Consider the following 18765-nt stretch of genomic DNA (forward strand, 5'->3'; position numbering starts at 1 on the left):
TTGGATTCTGTAAAAATGTTGGGACAAGCGAGGCAGTACTGACCCTATGACTTACCTTAGAAGATAGATTAAGGAAAGGTAAACCTAGGTTTCTAGCATTTGTAGACTTAGAAAAATATTTTGACAATGTTGACTAGAATACTCTCTTTCAAATTTTGCAGGAGTCAGGGGTAAAACAAAGGGACCGAAAAGCTATTTACAATTTGTACAGAAACCAGATGGTAGTTATAAGAGTCGACGGGCATGAACGGGAAGCAGTGCTTGGGAAGGGAGTGAGACAGGGTTGTAGCCTATCCTTGATGTTCAGTCTGTATATTGAGCAAGCAGTAAAGGAAACAAAAGAAAAATTTGGAGTAGGAATTAAAATCCATGGAGAAGAAATAAAACCTTTGAGGTTTGCCAATGACATTATAATGCTGTCAGAAACCACTAAGGATCCGGAAGAGCAGTTGAATGAAATGGACAGTGTCTTAAAAGGAGGGTATACGATGAACATCAACTAAAGCAAAAGAGAATAATGGAATGTAGTCAAATTAAATCAGGTGATGCTGAGGGGATTAGATTAGGAAATGAGACACTTAAAGTAGTAGATGAGTTTTGCTACATGGGGAGCAAAATAACTAAGGACCATCTAAGTTGAACATATATAAAATGTAGACTGGCTATGGCAAGGAAAGCGTTTCTGAAGAAGATAAATTTTTTAACATCAAGTATAGATTTAAGTGTCACAAAGTTTTTTCAGAACGTATTAGTATGGAGTGTAGCCATGTATGGAAGTGAAACATGGACAATAAACAGCTTACACAAGAGAATAGAAGCTATCGAAATGTGGTGCTACAGAAAACTGCTGAAGATTAATTATATGGGTAGATCACGTAACTAATGAGGAGGTACTGAATAGAATTCAGGAGAAGAGGAATTTGTGGCACAACTTGACTAAAGGAAGGGATTGGTTGGTAGGAAACATTCTGAGGTATCAACAGATCACCAATTTAGTACTGGAGGGAAGCATGGAGGGTAAAAATCATACAAGGAGACCAAGAGATGAATACACTAAGCAGATTCAGAAGGATGTAGGTTGCACTAGTTACTCGGAGATAAAGACGATAGCACAGCATAGAGTAGCATGGAGAGCTGCATCAAACCAGTCTCTGGACCGAAGACAACAACAACAACAACAACAACAACAACAGCAGTCCTTTAAAACACAAACTCTTGCTGTACTATGGACAAAATTATGAAGATGAAAATTTAAGCAAAAAAATGGACAACAAATAAAACTAAATTCTAACAACATTAGGAACAGAAATAATGGATACAATAAAATGGATAAGAATACAAAATGACAAAACAGAATAAAATAAATAAAAGTTAATACACTAAACTGTAAGTAAAATCACATGCTCAAAGATTCCAAATTAAAGAAATAATAATTGGAAGATAAAATAAGAGTAAATGAAATAGTTAACCCTTAATTAAAATATCATAACAAAGAATTTGAAATCTCTGAAAATCATATTTAAACCAATTAACTGAATAAAAATGATGATCATAATTACCCTGACACAGATCTGAAAATAAAAAAAACTAAAGTGTCCTAAAAGATTCAAACCGACAATCTTCCATACATCAGGGACATACTTTACCCATTACACCAGAATGCTGCTCTGTGTGCCGTAACCAAATTTAGGCTCTAGAATATCGCACAAAAATTCCAGATCTTTTTTCCGGCAATTACTCACAAACAGGACCCACCAGGGTGAATGGCTGAAGGGTGTGATACCTGGGACCTTAACCTACACCACATTAAAACTTTGGCCACCCACTGGGGACCTCTTCTTGTTAGACTTTGAGTATGGTGAGTCTGAAAAGGCCTATGTAGGGAAATAATAGTCACAGGACATGGAAGAAGTCAAGAATGAACTGAAGTAAGAGAATGGATTGTTGGTAAGTGGATAAAGGATGGAAAAAAGACCCAGCATGGTTTAATAATGAAATTTAGCAGATGCTGAGAAAGCAGAGGCTGTTGCACCCTCTGTTCAAAAGGGAATGCATACATGAAGACAAGCAAAGGTTACTAGAGATTCGAGCATCTGTGAAAATATCTATGCGTAAAGCATAATACAACTACTACCATCACACCTTAACAAAAAATCTGGCAGAGAACCCAAGAAAATTCTGATTGCATGTAAAATTGCTAAATGGGTCTAAAGCTTCCATTCAGTATCTTTTAACCAGTCTGGCGTGGCACTCAAAGACAGCCAAATGAAAGCTGAAGTTTTAAATTTCACGTTCATGAAATTGTTCACAAAGGAGAACTGTAAAAACATGCCTTCATTTGACCATCGGACAGATTCCTGTATGGACAACATAGTAATAAGCATACCTGGTGTACAGAAACAACTGAAGGATTTGAAAGCAAATATGTCACCATGTTCAGATGGAATCTCCGTTCGATTTTACAAAGAGTACACTATGGCATTGGTCCCTTACCTAGCTTGCATTATCGTGAATCTCCCGCCCGGTGCAGAGTCCCAAGCGACTGGAAAAAAGCGCAAGTGACTCCAGTGTATAAAAAAAGTAAAAAAAAAACAGAAAATAACAGACCAATATCCCTAACTTCTGTTTGCTGTAGAATCCTTGAACATATTCTCAGTTCAAATACATTAAACTTTCTCGAGACTGAGACACTTATGTGCACGAATGAGCATAATTTCAGAAACTATTGCTTGTGCAGAGCTCAGTTTGCCCTTTCTCACATAACATACTGAGAACTATGGATGAAGGACAACTGGCGGATTCCATATTTCTAGATTTCCAGAAAGCAGTTGACATGGGGCACCATTGCAGGCTATTAGCGAAGGTATGGGCATATGGGATACGTTCACAGACATGCGAGTAGTTCAAAGACTTCTAAATAATAAAACCCAATATGTTATCCTCAACTACAAGTGTTCATCAGAGACAAGGATGTTGTCAGGAGTGTGACAGGACCGATGTTGTTCTCTATATACATAAATAACAGGATGGGCTAATTATGCTGTGGTGTACAGTAAGGTGTCAAAGCTGAGTGATTGTAGGAAGATACAAGACAACTTAGACAAAATTTCCAGTTGGTGTGACGAATGGCAGCTAGCCTTAAATGAGGAAAAATGTAAGTTAATGCAGATGAGTAGCAAGATCAAACCTTTAATGTTTGGATACAGTAATACTAGTGTCTGCTTGACACAGTCAACTCATTCAAATATCTGGACATAATGCTGCAAAGCGATATGACATGGAACGAGCATGTGAGAAATGTGATAGGGAAGGGGAATGATCGACTCTGGTTTATTGGGAGAATTTTAGGAAAGAGTGATTCACTTGTAAAGGAGACCGCATATAGGACACTGGTGTGACCTATTCTTGAGTACTGAGTGTTTGGGATCCATAGCAGCTTGGATACAAGGAAGACATCAAAGCAGTTCAGAGATGGGCTGCTAGATTTGTTACCGGTATGTTCAAACAACATATAAGTGTTACGGATATGCATTGGGAGCTCAAATAGGAATCCCTGGATGGAAGGTGACATTCTATTCAAGAAACACTATTGAGAAAATTTAGAGAACAGTACCAGATGCTGACTGTCGAACGATGCTACTGTTGCCAACATACAGTGCGCATGAGGACCACGAAGATAAGATATGAAAAATTAGGGCCCACATGGAGGCATGAGGTATATAGACAGTCATTTTTCCCTCATTCTATTTGAGAGTGGAACAGGAAAGCAAATGACAAGTAGTGGTACAGGTTACCCTCCGCCACGCACCGTACGGTGGCTTGTGGCGTATCTACGTAGATGTAGATGTAGCTGACAAGATAAAAAAGTCACTAGAATTATAAATATTTTTCGACATGTCAGTGGGTGAGAAAACTGTAATAAGATGGGTATTGAACAGAGTACCGGCATTATGGGAAGAGATGTCTCATAGTGTGATGGTCAAAAAGGAGGAGCAAATGATGATGATGATGATGATGATGATGATGATTACTGATTTTGTGAAAGGGACCAAACAGCGAGTTCATCAGTTCCATCGGATTAGGGAGAGACGAGGAAGGAAGTCAGCTGTGCGCTTTCAAAGGTATAATCCTGGCATTTGCCTAAAGTGATTTAGGGAAAACTTAAATCAAGATGGCTGGACACAGGTTTGAGCTATCATCCTCTGAAAGTGAGTCCAGTGTGCTACTACTGTGCCACCTCGGTCCATAGGAGCAAGCAAAAATGATCTTATAATTTCTAGAAAAAAGAATGCAACGAGAAGGCCCTGATGGTAATAGGGATAATGGGGGCACAAACAACTAAAATCATGAATGGAGAGATGAAGGGACAGTGCCAAAGTGATGAATGTTGGATGGCAAGATGGCAGAGGCAGCTGCACATGGGGAAATTTCCTTGGTCAGGGCAACAGCAGAAGTTGGCACAATAACAGCATCTGAGAATGTTTGTTTTCACCCACTCGAATTGGAGAGAAGGCAACTGATGGTGTAGCAACATATGAAGACAGCCACAAGAACTGGAGATGGCAAGGCAGAAACTTTAGACATGAGAAGAGGAAACATTTCACACTGAAAGGAAAGAAAGAAATGCACAGACCGTGACATGAAAACAGTACAGATGGAAACAGGTAAATATAGATCAGTTTTGGCTTGGCCCTGACCTAGAACTAGTACTGATGGGAAAACTGTGTCATTAAGAATGATAAAGATGATAAGACATAATGCAGAAGTGAAATATAAGCAGAGGAATAAAGTTCAAGAATTAGTCAACTATATGAATAATGATGCAAAGCTATTAGCGAATAGTATTGAAATAAGTGACAGTACAGTGATTTATGTAATTGTAATGCTATGTATGGTATTACAGTCTAGTCAGTAAAAGAAAATGTTATGGGTACGAAGGAATTATGACCAACTCAGAGGAGGAAGAAGAAGAAAATAAAAAGATGATGATCCAGAAGTATCAAAAGATACGGTTTCAGAAGTATCAAACACTTCTAATACTGAGCCACTGAGTGACTTTGCAATTTTATCTGAAGCAGAGGCGATGTGCGTGCAGGAAATGGATGGGTACAACAACACAGAGGCAGATATGTGAATGCTGCCTCAGCAGCAGCATTTGCTGAGCCAGAAGCTGTAATTATAAAAGAAACACAAGATACAAATGAGAACAAGGCAAATTCATGCAAATTAGATGTATATAAGCAGAACATTGCACCTCCAGAATCAGATCTGGCTGATGTTTCTAAGTTAAAGAGTAGGTGTAATGTTTTAAATGAAAACCTGCTCAGTGGCAAAATTGTTTTTATTAATAACAATTACTTGTTTTGTGTTTGTACAGCATCATCAGATTATCTGGAGGCAATGGTACAAAAATTAATATAACAACCATAAATAGAATGAGGCAGGATTCTAAGCTGTGCAGTCATGCATACAAGGGTCATCATCAATATATGCATGAACTCGTGTAAAAATGTAATGAGATATTATCCATCCATCAACTGCTGCTGAAGTGCATTAAATAAGAATAACAAGTGTGTGGATATAACATCTGGTCATCAAATGTCTTATCAAACACATAAAGGACCTAAACAGGGAGTAAAAGTAGAAAAGTAAAATTAATCAAGATTAATGGTGGGTGGTGGGAGAAATGGAAATTTTAAACAGATAAAATACTAGACCAGTTAAGCACCTTATGAATATTAAAGCAGGCTGAGTATGGTGTACACACCTTGTCAGTGAACTTATATTAAGCCAGTCAACTATAGAGAAACAGTTAGCAAACCTGAAACATTGCAGTTACCCATAGCAACAACCCAGCAACAGCTGATGCTTTGTACAAACAAAAGTCATCACCAAATGAATCTAAAATCTCACTAGGCTTGTCGGTCTCCAATACGAAATTTATGAAGATCCAATTTGTAGGAAACCTGTCGTACAGCCTAGCTAAGCTATTTAAGAAGCAGGGCACACAAGCTATTTTTTCATCAATTAAAGTTCAAAATCGTTATACCCATAACAAACAACCATGCAAAGACAAATACACAGGCTCTGGTGAATATAGAATTGAGTGCAATGACTGTGATGCATTATATACAGGGTGAACCAGAAAAATGTTTACAACTAGATTTAATGAGCACCTACTGAAAGAGAGAGCGCAAGTTAAGCATCACTCAGCCTCTGCTGAACACCTGAATTCAAGTGGCTATCAGCCTCCAACATGAGCGTGCTGCATACCACCCACAAAAGGAAGAAGATGAATTTGTTGGAAGAGATCAATATCACCAGACATTCATGTGACAGTAAAGAAAGGTTATTGAACAATCAATTGTTTAGTAAAAACCACTCTTTTAACAATGTACTCGTGCCACCTACTACGTCTCTCCCATAATATTGCTTACATCCAGATGTGGTCAGGATAATCTTTACCATTCCTTCTTCTATGATAATGTGAGTTTTTGTCTTAGGATTTATTCTTTTATCTCCATGATTTACATAAAAATCAAAACTTTTTATAATGGATTTACGATAATATTATGGAAAGGACAGATTTGTTCTCAGCAAACAGAGGAGATGTTATTTAGCAGACAGGAAAAAAAACTGCTATTAATGTGAGCTCTTGGCCAAAAGGCCTTCTCATATATGGAAAGAACACACACACATTCGTGCAAGCAAAACTAACACGCACATTATCACTGTCTCTATTGTGCTTGTTCTTGCATGAATACGAACATATGCCTGTATGTGGACATTGTAATTAACAAGGGGACCCTCCACATTGTAAATCACAGATATTGATGCAGTTAAAATATGTTGTAGAGGCACTTAACCTGAGTACCTGACTATCCGGTTTTTTAGAGATGGGCCTTGGTTTTTGAGAAAAATCGATATTGAAGCTCATCGCGTGCTTTGTATACCTGAAACATTATATATATTCCGAGCAAGTCAGCATAGTGCAGCAGTAAAGGTTGAAAGGTTGACGGCTACCGCACTGAGGGTACCGTGTTCGAACCCTGGTCTTGTACTCTTTTTTTTCCTAAATTGATCGAATTTTTCAGTTTTATTTCAAAGAATATCAACAAACAGTATAATGTGTGTGAAATTATAAAGATATATCTAAAAACAAAGATGATGTGACCTACCGAACGAAAGCGCTGGCAGGTCGATAGACACACAAACAAACACAAACACACACACAAAATTCAAGCTTTCGCAACAAACTGTTGCCTCATCAGGAAAGAGGGGAAGGAGAGGGAAAGACGAAAGGATGTGGGTTTTAAGGGAGAGGGTAAGGACTCATTCCAATCCCGGGAGCGGAAAGACTTACCTTAGGGGGAAAAAAGGACAGGTATACACTCACACACACATCAGTGAATATGTCTGCTTGTGTCTGTATATGTGTGGATGGATATGTGCGTGTGTGCGAGTGTATACCTGTCCTTTTTTCCCCCAAGGTAAGTCTTTCCGCTCCCGGGATTGGAATGACTCCTTACCCTCTCCCTTAAAACCCACATCCTTTCGTCTTTCCCTCTCCTTCCCCTCTTTCCTGATGAGGCAACAGTTTGTTGCGAAAGCTTGAATTTTGTGTGTGTGTTTGTGTTTGTTTGTGTATCTATCGACCTGCCAGCGCTTTCGTTCGGTAGGTCACATCATCTTTGTTTTTAGATATGTTTTTCCCACGTGGAATGTTTCCCTCTGTTATATTGATATCAGTAAATTATAAAGATATATTCAGTTATTAATTTTTTTTTTTGTTATACAATATTACAAAATCTTATTTCTCATCGTCCAAATTGCTTGATGTGCCAGAACAATATTGTGGATGATACTTATCATAGAAACAACTGAAGCACAAATTTTCGCAGCATAATGCACATTTTATGAAAGCAACCGTCTTGCAGGTGCACGGTTTCTTCATGAGCGATACCAGGAAACACAATTCTTTTGCATTCAAAAAGATTTCTCTTTCATCTGCTAATTTCGATGCGAACCATGCTTATCTAATCACACTTCCAAATTAGGTGCACTGAATTGATGTAGGATTAGCGAATGTAATTTTATCGAATCTTCTCTAGAAGCGATCTCTCTATTGTCTTTCATCAAGTCAGGAGCATTCTGAATAATTTTCGTGAAGATTTTCACCTGTCGGTAAAAATAAACATCGCAGGGCTGGCAATAAGGAGTGCACTTTGGTGGACCACTTTTAGGGTGCAGGTGCTCGCTGTCCTTTCATCAGTGAATAGGTGATCGTATAAAATTGAATCGGTTTGCCCTCCCCACGAATCAATTATGTAAAAAAAAATTTCTGTCCCACTTAGGAAAGTATTACAGAATGCAAAAATTCTTCATACATCAGTTTTGTGACCTTCCCAGATTTTGTGCAGGTGATGGCTACATTTCTGTATTTTCCAGTTAATTTGTCTATTCATTTTTGAACATTAGGACCAAATTTTCCGGACGGTTCTTGCATACATAAAAAAAACATATGGGGTCACCTTTTCTGAGGCTGTTATGGTATACTGGGCTGTATAAGAATGAGTAGTCTTGTTTAAATCTTTTTTTCGGACGAGAATGGTTTTAGTTCCTTTTTCCGAAAGTGTTCTATTATACGTTGCGTGATATTGGCAGCCAGTTTGATCAGTGTTGATTACGAAGTCAAGGTCGAAATTCTCCACAAGTTTTCTCATTTGTATGCGGAATTGTTCGGCAGCTGCTAAAACTTCATCTATTGTCGCAAATTCTTTAGAGCTGACAAACTTTGTAATTTTTCTTTGCTGAATCTTGTGTTTTTTTTTCTTGAATCGCTCAACCCAAGCACGGCCGGCCATGAAACTGAAGCTTTCTGATAAAAAGGGAATAGCAGCGTTCATCGCCCACTGCTGTAGAGTCTCATTGCCACCTGATCTCAGAAAAAAAATTTATTATTTTCACAAGCCATTCTCTTTTTTATGATATACTCAACATATACTTCATGTCAATATGAAGTACCTGTTTCAAATTCTGCCTCGCTCTGATGAACCTTTCTTAAGTTTCACAATCAATGATTCTCTATTTATCGAGACGAGTTCCACCTAGTTTTACATCCTTTTTCCCCTCGATATAGTAGCAACTTATGTTTCAATAAAGAAACTCTGTGAGATTGCAGACTTTTCAAGCTCCATTTAGGATGAGCTGCTGCAAGAGCGACTGCTTTTTCCTTGTACAACAGAGGCGCATAATCTATTGGTTCTGGCGCGAACTCTTGAGGAACATAATCGCCATCTTTCTCTATCCCCATTCATGCAAAGTGAAGGGTTTTATTTATTTATTTAATTATTTTTTCATTCATCCAAAAGAGAAAACATTCATAAAAAATGCAACTTACCGCATCATATTCTCCCAATTCATCTTCTTCATTGAAATCTATCAATTCATCATCAATAATGATCTGTCTTTCAGCCAAGACATCCTGTATTGTGATACATATCTCATTGCCAATTGCAATGGAATTGGTGGAGATCACACTAGGTGGTGTATTCATTACGAGATTCAAATCTCAAAGTAGATTTTCAGCATATTTAATGGAATTTGTGATTTCGCCTTTTGATTCTTTGCTCAACTCCTCTGCTTGTGGATTTTCTTCTGGCTGCACTACTGCGGAAACACTTGGTTCTTCCATTTCACAGAATTTTTCTAACACACGGCACTGTGAGCAACTGATGCTGTAGTTAGATGCGAACATAAAGGAATGCAACTTGCATCCTCATTGGCCGCAACTAGGAGCTGGGATTCCCATTACAGCTAACGGTATTCACAGGAGAGGGGATGATAACGGGCGGAGATTGATTTCAGGTAATACAAGAAGCGACTGTTGTACGAACATTTGGAACTCCAACTGCAAACCACAAATGGAATGAATATTTGAAAAAATTATTCTTTCAAAAAAAATTGAAAAATTCAGTCGATTTTGATAAAAAAAATAATAATAACAAAAAAGTACACGAGCAGGATTCGAACACGGTACCTCCAGCGTGGTAGCCGTGTACCATTACTGCTGCACTACTATGACTTGCTCAGAATATATGTAATGTTACAGGTATACACAGCGCACAATGAACTTCAAAATCAATTTTCTCAAAAACCAAAGCCTGTCACTAAAAAAACTGGATAGCCAGGTACTCAGGGTAAGTGCCTCTACAACATATTTGAAGCGCATCAAAATCTGTGATTTACAGTATGGAGGGTCCTCTTATAAGATAAAAGTGGTTAATAGCATACTGGGAAGAGCATTTAGTTGAATTGGAATGTTGAATCATCTGTGGCATCTTCAGAGTGAATGATTTTAGGAATTTGTTAGTTTAATCAAAATGAATGAGCGAGATATAGTTGGGTGTTTTTTCCATTGTTTGAAAATGAATAAATTAAGTTAAAGGATATCATTTTTTTATTGCAGAGGAACCTTACCATCTTTTATGATTAATTTTGTAGCAAATAATTACAGTTACACCAGGTTCAGATAGGCAGTAGTTTAGTGTTTTGTGCAATAGTGGCTAATGTAAGTCTCTCACCCTATAGTCTAATAGCCAACTATTAGGATCATGGTCAGATCTCTAAAAATTATGGGGATGAGAGCTTACTATGTAACAAAAACTTTTACATCTGTATTGCTGAATTCAATAAAGTGCAGGTATAGAGGAAACGTTCTCATCCCATGAAACCCTTGTGGTTGTTACGTATGTAAATATTGAAATCCAGATGGAGATCTGAATCTAATTCTGCAAATACAAGTTCAAAGTTGTTATCAGTGGGCCAACTTGTAAGATATAGAGAAGAAGTATGATCAAAATACAGGTATGTGAATGAAATTTATGTGGGGATTAAATAAATAAATAATAATAGAAGTAGGGTAGTGAAATGAAGGATTTGGGAAAAACAACAACAACAACCAGAAAATCAGGTGACATATCTTAATTTCTCAAAAACCATAATGTGAAGGGAAAACAAACAAATTATTCTGATAATAAAAATCCCATGCAATAAAATAAGAGAACAAGCAAAGAGTAAGTTAGATGAGAGTGGAGGAGCATATTCAAAGAAGAGGAGACAGAAATAGTTAATCATACAGTGATAAGAAACTGGGAACTGTGCAAGCTGTTATTGTAACTGTTTTCTGTTACTGTTGGCTGACTCAACTTACTTACAATTTACTTACCGGATCATACCTCCACAACTGGTTCCCCTGTAAACCATGGCAACCGTAGAGGGTTACAGGGGCCTTACTCTCAGTACTAGATACATCCCAACACACAGTCCGTCCAGTGGGGCGAATATCCTTATGCCATGTCAATGTGAAGTTCTGGAAAATGTAAGTTACTCTCAACTTTCTCCAGCTTATCTGATATGGCACATATTTCAAATATGAAAATTTCACAGATTACTATAAGGATTACAATTGCTCACTTGAATGCACTTGTGTCTGTAGATTTTCCTTAGCTTTTTCTGATGGAGGTCCAGGGAGTGGAGAGAGGTGGTTCCAACAACCATCACACAAGAGTCATGGGGAGGGGGGGAGGGAACCATCACAGGAATGATCACAGGGAGTAATGGAGAATGAAGGAGTCAAGTTCTGCCTTGTTCATATAGCACTGCCAATAACAAAAATGATGATTATTTCTATCAAACTGCTTTCAAACAATTGTTCAATGTAAATATTTTCTTTGCTAATGCCACTGATATAATATTTTACAATACAATCATTACACATGTTGGGAAGTTTTATGAGCAGAAAATTAAAATTACTATAAGAGAATGTAAGTTCAAAATGTTTTACACTTATGAAAACTTTCTGATACTGAATTTTGAGAGTTTGTATATCTATGTAATCTCATGTATGATGTATCCTTAAGTTTCTTTCATACATGATAGACTGAAGAGAGAGACACTACATGAACCAGATACAAGCCAAATGAACAATTATTTTACAAGATGTGTGATGATTGTGTAGTAGAACTGAATCTCAAAGCTAATGAGGACTGTTGCTTCTGTAGCAACTTCTCACTTGAACTAATGATATAAATGAAAGAAAAGTAAACTACCACTGCTGGTTGTGAAGAGCACATGAACAAGGACATTGTGCCGCCATTGTGAGGCTAACTGTGATTTAAAAGTTGCTGCACAGTCATGATCAACACTTTCTTTATAAATGACACATTTATTTTCAACTTAATTTAATGACATAGCACAGGAATTATATAGTCTTTAAAGTCACTGTTAAAGTTACCTGAACAAAAGTTTTTGTTACTGAAATGTGATGAGCAACCATATTCCAAATTCATGACACTTACATCTGGATGTCGTATTGGATTCGTATAGGAGTAAATGATATACTTTTCAATTGAGCTATGCAATACCTGACATTACCAGAGTATTTGATACACTGTATTGTTATTATGTTTACCTACATTTGTGATTACTGTTCTTACTGTCACACATATTAACTGCTGCTACACGGCATTTAAAATAATTTAATGACACAAAAATGACAACCATTTCATTTCACATGCAAGTTTGAAATTAGAATGATCAAAACTTCCTGTATACATATTTCAGTCCAGTCAATTTTCAACTTCACATACAGGAAGACAGAAATTTGTTAATTTAATATAATTTTTTAATAAAATGTTCAAATTTGTACTACAGAAATTTCCAGAAAACTATGTTAAACAAGATGGCTGATCATTCAAAATGTAAACTATGCCTTGCTTATTACATGTATCTTTTGTGTTTCTATAGTGTAAATGTGGATGCTCTACATCTTTATTCCATGTAATAGATTGCACAAGATTTCACGTTTCAGTTTTTACCTTGTTAATGTGTTTGCCATAAATATGTCTGTCCAAATCAGGTACTGCCTGTAAATTACTCTGCTAACAGGTTATGGGTTATGACACTTTGGCATAATATTCTAAAAAGTGTGAGATCACTGACTAGTAAAAATTGGAAGTAGCGTATAACAGTTAGGAGTGACATAATGGTTTCTCTAAATACTAATTCACTGCCTCCAATTGAGAAACTAATAGGCAGAGAAAACCGTATTATATAGCAGTTTGATATGTGAATGTATGTAGAACACTAACAGTTGCAGAACTGCATCAGTGGCAAAATAACAGATCTAACTAAAGTGTGCAGAGCAAGAGCCAAAATTATACACTCCATCCATCCATCGAAATATGTTCATTTGCAAGATACCTCTACAGCTAAAGAACCATGGGGCAAGCTAAAGCAATCTACAAAGATACTGACCTCTTCCAATGAACAGGGTTGCTAAAGACACTGTTAACAACGAGACATGAAAACTGTTTGTTAACAGAAGATAAGTGCCACATTACAAAAATCAAATGGCTTAGGCTCTGAAGCTGAAGAAGAATGGATTCAGTGTATTTTACTTGCAGGGTTACAAGATAAATATACATCTGTGATATTGAGTTAAGAAGATTCAAACTTGCCAATCATGGCAGACTCCATAAAAAATAAATTACTGAACGAAATAAATGATGACACATGTAACGAACCATTCACTGCTAGTTTACAAGAAAAAGAAAGATGATGTTACATTCAAAAAACATCCAACCTGCTGCCACTGAGATATGTACACAATCTGGCAAAAATAAGACACAGCAAGAGCAAAACTGATGGAAAAACTTCAGCCAAGACAGCAAGCTACCAGACATTCTTCTCAAACTCAATGACAGATTAAGATACATAGACAGAAATTTATACAGACTCAGAATCCAGACTCCAAATATCCATGCAACGAAAATTACAGTTTTGTTAGTGGTGGGTGTGACGAGACATCCTGTGAAACATTACTCATGCCTTCTCTGAAAACTGCCTAGAACAGATAGTTCAGAACCCCACTCACGATAGAAATACGAGGTGTGGCTAGAAAAAAAACCGGACTAGTACTGGTGAAACAATAAAACGAATGCAATAAGGCTGAAAGTCGCGTGGCCTATCACGTGACTCTCGCTCCGCCTACTGCTCGAGTTTCATCTGCCTCCTGCACTCAGTCTGCCCGTGGCGTCTGTTTTAAGTAGTTGACGTTTTGTCTGTGCGTCGGAAAATGTTGAGTGTACAGAAAGAACAGCGTGTTAACATCAAATTTTGTTTCAAACTAGGAAAATCTGCAAGTGAAACGTTTGTAATGTTACAACAAGTGTACGGCGATGATTGTTTATCGCGAACACAAGTGTTTGAGTGGTTTAAACGATTTAAAGATGGCCGCGAAGACACCAGTGATGACACTCGCACTGGCAGACCATTGTCAGCAAAAACTGATGCAAACATTGAAAAAATCGGTAAACTTGTTCGACACTTTCCTTGTCAACTCCTGTTAACTCAGACACTGCTCTGATTGTTAAACGGCAATCTTGTCGAACAAGTTTACCGATTTTTTCAATGTTTGCATCAGTTTTTGCTGACAATGGTCTGCCAGTGCGAGTGTCATCACTGGTGTCTTCGCGACCATCTTTAAATCGTTTAAACCACTCAAACACTTGTGTTCGCGATAAACAATCATCGCCGTACACTTGTTGTAACATTACAAACGTTTCACTTGCAGATTTTCCTAGTTTGAAACAAAATTTGATGTTAACACGCTGTTCTTTCTGTACACTCAACATTTTCCGACGCACAGACAAAACGTCAACTACTTAAAACAGACGCCACAGGCAGACTGAGTGCAGGAGGCAGATGAAACTCGAGCAGTAGGCGGAGCGAGAGTCACGTGACAGGCCACGCGACTTTCAGCCTTATTGCATTCGTTTTATTGTTTCACCAGTACTAGTCCGGTTTTTTTCTAGCCACACCTCGTATACTGAATCTAATGGAAACCAGTCTGAGGATGTCTACATGGAAACTAGTATCAGTGACCATGATGCAGTTGTGGCAACAATGATTACCAACATACAAAGGACAACTACAACAAAGAGATACATATATGTACAGTAAACTAGATAAAAAAAAATCTGTAGTCATATCTCAATGAGAAACTTGAAACTTTCAGCACAGGGCAGGAGCATGTAGAGGAACTAAAGCTCAAGTTTAAAAGAATAATTGACCATGCACTAGATATGTACCCAGTGGAACAGTTCATAATGGGATGGACCCTCCATTGCATACAGTCAATGTAAATAAATTTCTGAAGAAACACAGATTACTGCATAATAGGTGTAATACAATGCATAGGGCTACAGACAGAGAGATACTGAATGAAATGCATTTGGCTATCAAGAGAGCAATCCGCGAAGCCTTCAGTGGTTACCATGACAGAATATGGTCAAACGATGTTTCACAAAACCCAAAGAAATTTTGGTTGTATGTCGAGACTGTGTTAGTGGCACCGAAGTTAGTGTCCGGTCCCTAGCAAATGCGACAGGAACTGAAATTGAGGGTAACAAAGCAAAAGCTGAAATGCTTAACTGTTTTCAAATGTTCCTTTACAAAGGAAAACCCAGGAGAATTGCCCCAATTTAATCCTCGTACCACTAAAAAGATGAGTGAAATAAGTATTAGTGTCAGTGGTGTTGAGAAAGACCTGAAATCATTAAAACTGAACAAAATTCCCAGGCCTGACACAATCACTGTAAGATTCTATAACGAATTTGCAGCTGAGTTAGCCCCTCTTCTAACTACACGGTGATTACAATTAAAGTTAAAAATTCAAAATGCTGTAGAAATAACACCACTGGTCAGAAGGACATCAAATTGCAACAGAATATTATTGGAGAAGGGAGAGACTGTACAGCTGAAGAAAAAAAAAAAAAAAAAAAGAGTGAAAATCGATCAATAGATGACGCTGTATGTGTCAGAATATGTCATGTGCACGACTCATTGAAGTTGGTATAAACACACCAGGTACATGGCTTTTCATCCTTCGTGTCTGAGATGTTCGCCAAACTGTCTCAATGCAGGATCGCATTCTGCTTGTAAATCTGTATCACAAGAATGACTGTGCACACGTCATTCTGCAGAAGTTTCGGACAATGAAAGGTTTGAAAAAAGGTGTAAGTCCCACGACTGCCGTCGGTCTGGAGAAAATGATTCAAATATTTGAAAAGGTGGGCTCTTTTGGTGTGCAACCAGATAAAGCGAGGAAACGAATTTATTCAATGTCAGTGGAAGCAGTGGCCACAACAATGCAGGAGGAGAAAAGTGGTGGTGTGCAAACATATAGTGCATGGAGACCTGCACAAACACTGGACATACTTGTGACATGGTACGTAACATCCTACGAAACATCCTTCTTTGCTATCCATTCAAAATTACCCATGTGCACAAGCTGCTTCCTGTTGACCTGCCAGCAAGAGAGATCTTTGGTTTATAATGTCTTGCTTGCATGGAAATTGACAATGATTGGCTGTAGAAGATTTTGTGGACAGACAAAGCCCACTTCCATCTAACTGGATATGTCAATACACAAAATTGTCGAATATGGGCAATGGAAAATCCACACCCAAGTCAACCAGTACCATTTCATCCTGAAAAGATCACTGTGTGGTGCGGGTTGTATGGCATCATTTATTATAGGGCCATATTTTTTCGAAGAGACAGGTGCTTCCGGTCCTGTTACCTGTACCGTCACTAGTAAGTGCTATGAGTGTCTTTTGCGCAGCCACATCATTCCAGGTCTCCAACAGCATGGATGTGTGGATGGGATCATTTTTATGCAAGATGACACACCTCCACACATTGCAAATCCAGTTAACCAGCTGGTAAAGCGCCATTTTGGAAATGTTAGAATTATCAGCCACCATTTCCCTACATCATGGCCACCCCAATCACTTGATCTTAATCCATGTGACTTCTGGCTGTGGGGCTATCTGAAAGAAGTTGTGTTCAGTGCTCCGACTGCAAACTTAGCTGCACTGAAGGCATGCACTGTGCAACACATTCTGAATGTGACCCTGGAAACACGATCAGTTGTGGAATATGCTGTTTCTCAATTTCAATTTGTTGCAGAAAATGGTGGACAACTTACTGAACATGTTTTGTGCCAGTCACACGAAAATTAATAATCCGATTTGATACTGATTGATGCTTTTTACGCAGTTTTTGGCCTCAGGTCAATTAAAAACCAATGTGGTTGATGCGTTTTAAGTGGTTTTTGGCCTCAGGACAATGAAAAATAAATTTTTCCCATCCAATGTGGTATGACCTTGCCGTGGTGGATGGGCTTACATAACTAACACCTGTACACCCATGCACACTGAGTAGTACAGTTTGTTAACGTCAAAAGTACACCTTAGGCACTGTTGTATGATTCATTTGTCATTTGAAGTCGATCACTATTAAATTATGATGCAATCAATTGCTACATTTTGTAACTGTTTATTTATCTTCTGCCACAAGTTTTCCCCCTTTTCCGATAATATTCCATTGCAATTTTGACGTCATTCTGACGAGTGGTGTTATTTCTACAGCGGTTTGAATGTTTAACTTTAATTATAACCACCCTGTATAACCTATCGTAGATCTCTCAAACAAAAAACCATGCTCAGTTTTTGGAAAAAATCACAGGTCACACCTGTCTACAAAAAGAGTAGTAGAAGTGATCCACAAAACTACCATCCAATATCCTTGACATTGATTTGTTGTAGAATCTTAGAATATATTCTGAGCTCAAACTTCGAGGTATCTTTAACACAATGACCTTCCCAATGCCAACCAGCATGGATTCCAAAAACATCAATCACGTGAAATCCAACTCCCTCATTTCTCACATGACGTACTGCAAGCTTCCTGGAACTTAACTAACAAAATCAAACAAGCACATAAAGCTCACCATGGGAAAGACAGTTAGACTGATATTCACTAAAAGAGTTCTCAATAATTGTAGTCACCCCATAAAGGAGATAGCTTACAAAAACCTCATTCTACATCTACGTCTATCTCTGAAAACTACTGTTAAGTGCATGGCAGAAGGTACTTCGCACAGTACCATATACCAGGGTTTCTTCACATTTCATTTGCATATGGAGGGTGGGAAGAATGACTGCTTTAGTGCCTCTGTGTTCACTGTAATTAAACTAACCTAGTTTTCACTATCTGTACGCGAGAGAGATGTAAGGGCTTGTAGTACATTCCTAGCTTCCTCACTTATGACTGGTTCTTGAAAGTGGGCTGTTACAGGATGGTTAGTTTCTATCTTTACATGTTTGCCACTTCAAACAATGGAAAGTCCAGGTTGGAATATCAATGATTATGAAAAGGATTGACTGCTACTAACTGTAAAGACGATATGTCGTGCTGCAGACAGGCACACTGAAAAGTCTGCTACACACTGAGCTTTCAGCCAAACACTTCTTCAGAGAAGAAAGGAAAACAGACACACACATTCACTCCAGCAGGCACGTCTCAAACACACATGATTGCTATCTCCAGCTGCTCAGTCCAGACGTAGTCTGAGCAGCCAGAGCTAGCAGTCATCTGTTTGGCCTTAGCGGCTGGGCTGGAGGTTCAAATGGCTCTGAGCACCATGGGACTCAACTGCTGTGGTCATCAGTCCCCTAGAACTTAGAACTACTTAAACCTAACTAACCTAAGGAAATCACACACATCCATGCCCGAGGCAGGATTCGAACCTGCGACCGTAGCAGTCGCACGGCTCCGGACTGCGCGCCTAGAACCGCGAGACCACCGCGGCCGGGTGGGCTGGAGGTACTGGAGGTAGTGGTAGTGGCCGTGTGCATG

The 18765-nt window shown here is 38.3% G+C and overlaps 1 protein-coding gene across 4 annotated transcripts in view; it reads right to left on the bottom strand.

The window, feature by feature from the left end:
- The window catches only part of LOC126199312 (N-acetylgalactosaminyltransferase 6-like), a 217422-nt gene that overhangs the window by 39062 nt on the left and 159595 nt on the right, over positions 1–18765 (bottom strand). For all 4 annotated transcript variants that reach the window (XM_049936146.1, XM_049936147.1, XM_049936148.1 and 1 more), the window contains one exon: positions 11228–11371. In XM_049936146.1, the coding sequence (XP_049792103.1) occupies positions 11228–11371 (144 nt within the window). The remainder of the gene's footprint in view (positions 1–11227; positions 11372–18765) is intronic.

The sequence above is a fragment of the Schistocerca nitens genome, chromosome 8, assembly GCF_023898315.1.
Source record: "Schistocerca nitens isolate TAMUIC-IGC-003100 chromosome 8, iqSchNite1.1, whole genome shotgun sequence".
In the NCBI taxonomy this organism is placed as follows: domain Eukaryota; kingdom Metazoa; phylum Arthropoda; class Insecta; order Orthoptera; family Acrididae; genus Schistocerca; species Schistocerca nitens.